This window comes from Pygocentrus nattereri, chromosome 1, assembly GCF_015220715.1.
Source record: "Pygocentrus nattereri isolate fPygNat1 chromosome 1, fPygNat1.pri, whole genome shotgun sequence".
NCBI classification, from domain to species: Eukaryota; Metazoa; Chordata; class Actinopteri; order Characiformes; family Serrasalmidae; genus Pygocentrus; species Pygocentrus nattereri.
Window position 1 is genome coordinate 42,179,009 of NC_051211.1, and position 9,714 is coordinate 42,188,722.

Below are 9,714 nucleotides of genomic sequence, written 5' to 3' on the forward strand. Positions count from 1 at the left end.
CTTACAAAATTTGCTGATATTTAGTGGAATTCATTCTTCCTTCTGCTTGTGCAGTGTTCCTTCTGCCACTGGTCGCCACACAACTCCGAAGCATAATAAATGCACACCTGTGCTTAATAGTTAGTGAAGTGTTCTTTTCATAAAATGTGGCCCCGTTTTTGTCCAAACATACTTTGGGTGATTGTGGCAAGAGAGCTCCTTTTTTTCTGTTTCCAGAATGCTCTCAGCTTATCTAGATGTTGTTTTGCATACTTCAGACACTGACTTTTGTGATAAGGTTGCAGATAAAGTGTCCTTCTGAAGACTCTTCCATGCAAATCATGTTTGTACAAGCAACACTGCAAACAACACCCCTGTATCAGCTAAACCATCCTGCGAGTTCCTTTGATATTTCTTCTTCTGTTTAGTAGGCATCAGTTAACTTCATTCCATTCAGGTCCTCAGCCAGCTGCTTAAAGGAGCCAATAGTTGTTGGCTGCTAGCAGTTTGAAGAGAATTTATTATACTCTGCAATTACAATAAGCTGGCAGTTCCTAATGAGAATGACCTGGCTAACTAGTCCTAATTCAATCATTTAAGGCTTAACAAGTGAATTAAGTTCTGAGACATTGGGCACCCTTCAGTTGTAAACTTTTGCACATGTCACAATTACTATTTTATTTTTTATTTTTTAAGTTAATTAAATCTAAAGTTACTATACATTAGCAGTGCCAGAAAATGCTGTTTTGAAATAGTTTTCAGCAGAAGTTATATTTACTTCTTTCCACTTCAAAAATCAACACAATATGTATTTTGGCCAGGGATGCCTAAACTTTTGCTTACAGTTGTACATGCAGGGTGTTTCAATGCCAAATAGTATCCAGAGAAAACATATTTCTTAACATGTACTACTTTACTACTACTATTTACTACTTCACATATGAAAACCCTGGATATGTGCAGGGTTACTGGCTGTTTTGGATTGCAGTTAATATCTGTATTTAAGTTGCAGGCAAGGGGTTCCTACCCTTTTGCAATTTCCAGCCCACACAAGCGAAGAGCAGAAGATTTACACAAGCATGAATGTTTCATGTGCAGGTGAATATAATACAGTAATCAGTATAGTCTATTGAATTTCATTTGACTGTATAATCACACAATACAATAAATTTAGTTTACTAAATTTAGAAGTGCCCTTTAAAGCCTATTTTATGAGTGGATTGTGGAAAAAGAAACCTCAAAATTTTCCCTGTTTTTAGAAAAGCTTGTGTTTGAAACATAAGACAATCTTAACTCAGCTTTAGCTCTTTCTTCCAGCTCTGTGGTCAATAAATGCACTTACAAACACTGGGTGCCAGTGGACAGCTGCTTCAGTGCGTGTCCATTCGCTCCTGCTGTAAGTGCGTTTTGAATAAACAGTAGAGAAGTACAGGCGAACGGTCTGAAATAATCGTCTGTGGGGAATGGCAGTTTGATACAGATGTGGCAGATAGATAATCGAATAAAAAGAAACTGTACTTCATGTACACTCCAGGTTTGAGTGTATTTCTAGAGAGCAAGCCTATAGGACACATTTTTCCAAAGGACAAAGATAATGCTTGAAATGATGACAATGGCATAGAAGCCATATTTCATCATCAAATGTAAATAGCATTAGACTCACAGTGTCATCTGTACGGGCTGATTGCCCAGCACTAATGGAATCTCTGATCTCAGTCTCATAAACGAGGGCATATGGGTGTGGCCTGCCGACAGGTGAACGTGCCACTGTTGAATTCAGCAGTTAATCCTCCAGCAGACGAGTAGATACATGTGGAATGCATTTCTCTCTCTCACACACACACACAGCTGATCTATTATCCATGACAACCTCAACCTGCTGTTGAATCATCTAATTAAAACACAGTGAAAGATGTCAATACTGAACTATGACATTGAAGACATCCATGCCTTGATGACCTCCTGCCAAGTCAGTATCAGGAAGCCTTCGTTGGCCCTTCTTTTGCTCTCTCTCTTCCACTCTAACTCCTTCTGTGTTTCCCAGGGCCAGTGAAATTCCAGCTCACCCCCTCCCTCCCTTTGTCCCTCTCTCCTCCTCCTCTTCTTTCTCTCACTCACCCGCACTCATGCAGCTTCTGCCAGGTTCCAGACTGCTGTGGCTGTGCTACCTGCAGAATACGCTCTCACACGAACACACTGGGTGAACCATGGCTTGGGTGCACATTGTTCTGCTGACCCTGCTGCCCACCATCCTCATCCTAACTGGTGAGTGCCCCGTTTGATGTGTATGAGAGAGCATGTGTGCAAGTGAAGAGAAAGAATGAGGTTAAGGGGATTTGAACTTTTGTGGCCCTATAGTTAACCATATTTTAGCTTTAAAAGTTGATTTATCACATTTAGGCACAATGCAAACAGATATGTATCACATTTAGATGCACCTTTGACTTTAATGTGTAGATTGGCGTAGAAAAGTGTGTATATCTACATTATCTAGAACACTAATAGAACCCTAAGTAATATCTACTGTTTGTCCAGAAAGGCTTCCATTTAAAGACGGCTGTATTCAGTTTGCATATCTGATAAAGAAAAGTGCATTTTGGGAAATATGTATGTCATTTTTTGTTATCTAGAACCCTCATGAAGCAAGATCTACTGATTTGTCCTCCAATCTTAAGACTATTGTAATTAGTGTTTACATTTGTTACAGAAAAGTGCACTAACTTTTGAAAGTGTTTATGTAATACTTATTTTTAGTATCTAGAACACCAGTGAAGTGATTATATATGTTTGTTTTGCTCTCCAAAAAGGCTGGAAACATAACACTTTTATACTTACAATGTGTACAATTGGAACAGAACAATGTGCTAACTTTTAGTAATGTTGATGTAATACTTTTTAGTATCTAGAACTCCAATAAGGTGATATTTAATGTGTTTTCCTCCAAAAACTTTATTTGCATACTTGGTACAGAAAAGGGCACTAACGTTTGAAAAACATTTATGCAAGTATAGTTTTTTTTTTATATCTAGAACACTAATGAGGTGATATCTTCTGTTTGACGCTTTAAAAGGGCTCAAAAATGAACACAATCATATTCAGTGTATACAATTACAATGTTTAATTACAGTTACAGAAAAGTGCACTCACTTCTGAAAATCTTTATATAATACACACTTTTAGGTATCTAGAACAATAATAAGGTATATATATTGTTTTGTCCTCCAAAATAGGCTCAAATCTTAAGACTGGAACAGAGAAGTGTCAAACCTTTAAAAATGTTAAAGTTAATAATTTTTTTAAAATATCTAGAACACTGAAGAGTTGATATCTACTATTTTGTACTCCAAAACTCCAAACACTATTACAATCACAACATGCACATCTGGCAGAGAAAAGTACACTAACTTTTGAAAAGGTTAATGTAATAATTAATTTTTAGGTATCTAGAACTCCTTTGTGATATCTATTGTTTCGTCCTCCAAAAAGACTCAAAAAGACTTCATTTGAAAATGTCTGATACAGAAAAATGTGCTAGCTTGTGAAAATATTTATACCTCTACTGTTTGTTTTTTTAAAAAGCCTCAAATCTAAGACTAATATTTGCAGCTGGAATGTTCACCCACACTCTCTCTCTCTCTCTCTCTCTCTCTCTCTCTCTCTCAGTGCTGTCTGAGGTAGAAAGTGCAGCAGTGAAGGATGGAAAAGACAGTGAACCTAAGGGTGAGTTCAACACCCACTCATAATATTTATACAATAAATCAATACATTCAATCCAGTCAATACATTCTCTAATCATTCCATCCCATAGCACCCTCTAAGCGGGTTTTCGTGCCAGCATCAGACGCCTCCAACTTTTTCAAGCGACGTGGCCGCAGATCCCCAAAAACATATGCTGAGTATTATGGTAAGTTTCTCTGCCACCCAGCTTTGTCCAACAATAGCACCATGCACTTCATCTCAAAGTCCAAGTGTCAGCGCCGTCTTCAGAATGACAAGGCTTGTGTCAAACTCAGGCCTAACGTGTACTTTTCAGCATTAAATCTCACAGATCACATGTTGTTGGAGGAGCTGGCTCGTTTGGCCGGTCATAAAATTATACGAATTGCATGAAGGTGCTGGAGCCTGCTGTCTTAAAGGGGCCCTATCAACATTTCAGAAAATAGTCTTCCCAACCCTTTTCTTATATGGAAACTATATAACAAAAACATGTTTGATTTCATCATGATTATGATGTGAACCACGAGCATATCTCTGCTGTCATTGTAAAAACATTGTTTCTCCATTTTTGTCATTTTTTAACATCATTTGAAAACTCCAGTTACCCTCTGCATTACAATTTGAGGATGAACAGACCAATAGACACGTTCCAAAATTACTTCAAAAAAGTCATTAACTTCCATTACAAGCTAGGAATGTTTTCCTGTCTCCTGCAAAAAAAAAACCAAAACAAACATTTTGGAGATAAAAGGTTTGGTCACACAGCAACGATAAAACTACTGCAGTTTAGCTTCACACTGATTCAGTTCACATTGAAGCTATAAGGAGTGTTGCAACTGCAGACAGTGTGTAGCAGTGTTACTGAAGTAGAAGATGAGGGGTAATTAAACCCCCCTGTGCTGTTCTTTTGCCACCATCAGAAAAGACCTTGTGATGGAGATACAGTTTGGTTCAGTGACAAAATATATTGTTCATATTTACGAGCAATCCACACATACACAATGAAGTCTGATGTTCAGTTTGTTTGTCATCACCTTAGGATTTATGTCCAAACTTGTATGTTCCATTCATCTCAGCTGGACTGCTTTCTGAACGAAAGAAGATACAGTGCAGTCAATCTAATCAGAGGTCATTTAACAGTCTTAAAGGCACAGTAACACACCGTTTATTCTAAGGGATAAAGAGAGGTTAAAAATAATCCTATTCTAAAACAACCTATTTTGGAGGAGTGGAGGAGGAGAAGAAAGAAGATAAATGCAGATTATGTAACGTAGATGCTCCTTTCACTATCAGTCTGAGCTCTGGTGATATGACTAGCACACAGCTCTGCAGTAGTGTGAGTGTTTGAGGGTGAGCGGTTTGAGGCTGTGGGTTAGGTATTTTTGAGTGTGGGTTATGGTCAGGAAAGACAAAAGGGGCAGAAAGCATAAAAACAGTAGAATGCTGGAGACAAACGCTTATGAGGATGGTCAAGCTTGCGGGGAGCCGCGTTCTCAGTAAGAAAGATGACGAGCACACATGCACACACTCTCCAGTGTGCCACTATGGCGTAAGTGTAAGGAAAAGTTGGAGGAAAGTCTGTTTTGACTTTTTATCCAGCGTTTGTGAGGAGGTGCTGCTGCTGAAAAGTGCAGGGTAGAGGAAAGAAAGCAGCTGAAGCTGAGAGTGGAATGAAATGGCAGATACAGGACTAAACTTAACCCTTCACTACAGAGAGAATGACAGAAAACACAACAGTACTTATGGTTGTCTTAGAAGAGTATTTGTTTTGCAGAACTGATTAGCATCTGTAGGGTGGGTGTTTTAGGTGATCACAGCAGTCTTTGAAAGAAACTAGGGCTGCATGATGAGGACAAAACACCTCCATTGCAATTACATTGTGACATATTTCAACTGTGAAGTGCCCTACAATATAAAGTTACATGCAAAGGTTTGAACACCTGGTAAAATGACATATTTTGTTGATTTTCCCATCCTTTGCAGAGAACAAACTTAAATGTAGTATTTTTTTTAGTATTTTGCTCATTTTAGTGCAAAATCTCTATTTGGAAAAACAAACATACTATAAATACTTTAAAATATGACAGAACTTTATGTCTATTTTTACAGTTTTATTTAGCAAATAAACAGTAACTGTGCATTAAATTGTGCAGAAGTGTGTTCTCTGTAAAGGATCTGCGCTTATTTTCACCTCACAAAACATGTAATTGTCATGGTGGCGGAGTGAGTAGCATTGTCGCCTCGCAGCAAGAAGGGCCTGTGGTAATTCGGCAGCCAGGCAAACAGGGAGTTTGCTTGTTCTCCCTGTGTCTGCAAGGGTTTACATGTTAGTTTTGGTGATCTCACTTTCTTTATGCTGTCACCAGTTAAGAGGTTGTTAGAACTGGAATTTCTCCAGAGGCAAGTGATAACACTATGAGGCTCTGCCAAATGAGAGTTTACTACTGTAGGAGAGCTTTATGGCTTTGGTGCTTCGTTGCCCCTGTAATGAATGAATGAGCTACAGTAAAGTGCAAATGTCAGAGACCACCCTTCATTTATTTGATTTCCAGTCAAAAGGGCCATTAAGTACAAGTTCATTCATTTTTCAGCACCATGGAAAAAACCTCAACAAACAAAATATAATATCACATTTGTCAGTATTTACTATGTCCACTCTTTGCCTTTATTACAGCTTCCTTTCTATTCAGGAGATTTGCTTTCAGGTTTTCAGAGAAATCTGCAGGAATATTTTTTCCACACTTCCAAAGCTCAGTCTTAGAAGTGGGTTGCAGATTCTGCATCTCAAGATCAAAGTAATCCTAAATTCATTGATGTTGTTGAGGTCGGCAATCTGGGGTGATTAGTCCATCGTTCTGAGAACACAAACAGCTTCTTTGTTTAATCTGCAAATGTTCTTTTTTTCTATTTTCTTTACTCAGTAAGAGCTTTTTAACAGCTACAAATCCTTTCAGAATCATAGTGTTGAGTTGTCTTCTCATGTCGGAAGGATGGACAGAAACACTTGGGTTTTTCAGATGTGAAGCAAAAGCAGAGCTTGATATTCTCCTCTCTCTCAGAGATGAATAATGACTTTCCCCTTACTTTTCACAATCTTATATCAAATCTCAAATTTGGGCAGAAAAATGAATCACTTGTAATTAATGGCTATATTGCCTGGAAATTGAATACATTAAGGATGGTGTCTAGCTTTTGCACAGCACTGTATATCAATTTTTCCCTCATATATTCAAAGTTTAAGTAGCAAGAGCACTTGCCACATTTTATATGATGATCTCTTATTTCCCCCCAGTTTCTGGGTGTGACTGGTCAGAAACAAAACCCGATGTGTACTGGGCAGATAAGAAGCTGTAAGACCAAGTTAAATTAAGGCCAGTCTCTGCGTGCTCTTGTGGAACTGATGGAGCTAATGCTTTCTTTCCCTGCAGCTGAGCAGAAAGTGCAGTTGGCAGCTTCGGAGCGCAGGAGGGAGTACTATGAGGAACAGAGCACAGAGTATGAGAACCATGTGGAGGAATCACGAGACGGTGAGATCTCTCTGATTAGTTTGGCTCATAAAGCTGAAACATCCCACAGGCTCCTAACAAGCCACTGCTGTCTGGAGGAGTAATGACTGAAAAACACCAAACCTAATCAATCAGCGCACACCTGGAAGACTCACGAAATCGCAGACGTTTGCAGTTCCTGATCTTGTTTGTTTTGAGAGACAGTACCGGTTAAAGGTTTAGACACGTCTACTCAAAATGAGGAGTAACTTTCTTAATGTTTCATTTTATCAAAAAAAAAAAAAAAGGGTTTTAAAGTAATAGAAGACATCGAAAGACATCAAAAGTCTGACTTAAAACACAGAATTATACAGTGATCGTGTCTCTAGGCATCCTCAAGCTTAATTTAACATCGGAAGACTTTTTAATGGCACTTAAAATTTTAAAACCAAATTTGCAGATACAATTATATATATATATATATATATATATATATGATATAGATATAGATAAATAAATATAATTGTATCTATTTGTATTGTATGTATATATAAAATTGTAACACTTTTAAAGGTAAATTACACCCATGTCAATGCTGCTATGCTTACTCAAAAGTAAGTTAGTTTAATGCAGACACCCATTTTATGTGGCACCAAATTGTTTTTAACGACCACATAAAATTTAAGACAATGTCATTTCAGAGAAATTGTTTGATGAACCAGAAATCATGATGCATATATCTTATGCCATGACGTTTTTGCAAGTGAAACATGGTATCAGGGAGGGTGTCTGAACTTGCTGAGCTTTTCGCTCAGTGATAGGTGGGGGTGTTGAGAAGGGGTTTGTAGGAAATACTATGTCATGGCAGGCCCAGATCATCCAGCTGGTTTTATAGGCGTGTGCACAGGGGCCCAAGCCACTATGGGTCCCCACGAGTAATTATGAGAAAATCTAAAACAGCTGTTTTGAGTCGCGGTGGGAACTTCACTAACAGCAGAGCAGGGAAAATGAACTAACACCATGTCTTAACAGCAGGTGATTTGAATGAGAACAACAAAACCAAAACGCTTCCATGATAATCAGTGAGGATATCTACACCAGTCACGGGCAGCAATGCACGATGCCCCATGTAACATGCCCCCGTCTCTATGCCCCTTCCAGCACACAATTTGGAGATATACAGCCAGAGTGCTGGAAGTTACAGCTGAATGCCATTTGTTAGTTAACTCGATAGGTTAGCTGAGTATATACAAGTTAACATAACCAAGCTGCCAAACACCACATTGGAATAATGCTATTTTAACTATGTAATTTAGACTACTGGTGTTAAATGTGGAGATAAAATGTAAGTCATTACAAACTCTAATAAATACATTAGCCCCATTCCACAGCTGGACAGCTCTGTCAGTAAAGCAGCTAACATTATCTTCTGAGAGGTTTGTGTTTTGGGAGGCAATGCGATTCTGCATTTGAACACTCACTTGCTGTTAGCGGTTACGGACGATCATAATCCTGGACTTTCACCACATCTTGCCTAAACATCAGTTTATTTTTCTCCTCTAAATCACTGCTTAGTAATCATTACACTGTCCTTCATTATTTCACTCAAGCTTTCAGGTTTTTAGCTTTGAGCTAGCGTTCCTGTGAATGTACTTAGAATATGAAGTGCCAGGCATTCAAAAGATGTGCCTGAGGGGCCTGTAAAAGTGGGACCTGAAACTAGAAGATGCTCATTTTGAAAGCCAAAATGTACAATGTCAACCACACCAGTTAGTTGATCATCCTTGTTGGCAGTAATTTTGCATTATCAGAGGTGAGATATAAATGGGGAATGGGGAGGTTTTGGAATGGGATGCCCAACAAGCCCAAACAGGTGCAATGATCAGGTGTTCACATATGTTGGCCATAAAGCATAAAGACTCAAATAGAATTATTTGTTTTGGAGGGAAAAAATTAATTGGCCTCAATTCAGATGAATTGATTTTCAAAAAAATCTAATATTGGAGAAGTCATTTTGGTTAAAAACTCTTTTGGAGAAACCATTTTTGGAAAACCTAACTCTATTGTCCGCTTTCTCTTCCCATTAACAGAGCAGTACGAGAGGAACCGGGAAACGACGGACCAGTGGAGACAGTATTACTACGACGGGCAATACCCGCGATACCCTCACCACCGCCCCTACTACTGAGCATGCTCAAACAGCCCCACAGCACCACACCTGCCTTAACAAAAGCATCACTCTGAAATGTACCAACATTTTCATTGGGTCAGATGTGTTTTTTTCCCTAAAACGTATTTAATTTGCAAGTATATACAAATCTTGCAAGTGCATTAATGTCACAAAGCATTGAACTCATTTATTCTGCTTATATTCTCTTTAAAAAGATGTACTCTGAATTTTATTGTCTTAATCTGTAAACTTCATTCATATTTTATATATATATATATATATATATATATATATATATATATATATATATATATATATATATATATATATATATATATATATATATATATATATATATAAACA

General features: G+C 38.0%; 1 protein-coding gene across 1 annotated transcript; it reads left to right on the forward strand.

Annotated features, from left to right (window-relative positions):
• Positions 1 to 2,087: 2,087 nt before the first annotated feature.
• Positions 2,088 to 9,592, forward strand: ucmaa (upper zone of growth plate and cartilage matrix associated a). Its single transcript, XM_017716828.2, has 5 exons — positions 2,088 to 2,244; positions 3,643 to 3,699; positions 3,788 to 3,883; positions 7,125 to 7,223; positions 9,272 to 9,592. Exons 1-5 carry the CDS (start codon positions 2,187 to 2,189, stop codon positions 9,367 to 9,369), a joined length of 408 nt encoding a protein of 135 aa, XP_017572317.1. The 5' UTR covers positions 2,088 to 2,186; the 3' UTR covers positions 9,370 to 9,592.
• Positions 9,593 to 9,714: the final 122 nt, after the last annotated feature.

Excerpts from the sequence above, each read along its gene's own strand:
- ucmaa (XM_017716828.2), top strand. The coding sequence starts at position 2,187 with ATGGCTTGGGTGCACATTGTTCTGCTGACCCTGCTGCCCACCATCCTC. Across the intron at positions 3,700-3,787 it reads AAAAGACAGTGAACCTAAGG|CACCCTCTAAGCGGGTTTTC; the intron begins GTGAGTTCAACA and ends TCCATCCCATAG. Across the intron at positions 3,884-7,124 it reads AACATATGCTGAGTATTATG|CTGAGCAGAAAGTGCAGTTG; the intron begins GTAAGTTTCTCT and ends CTTTCCCTGCAG.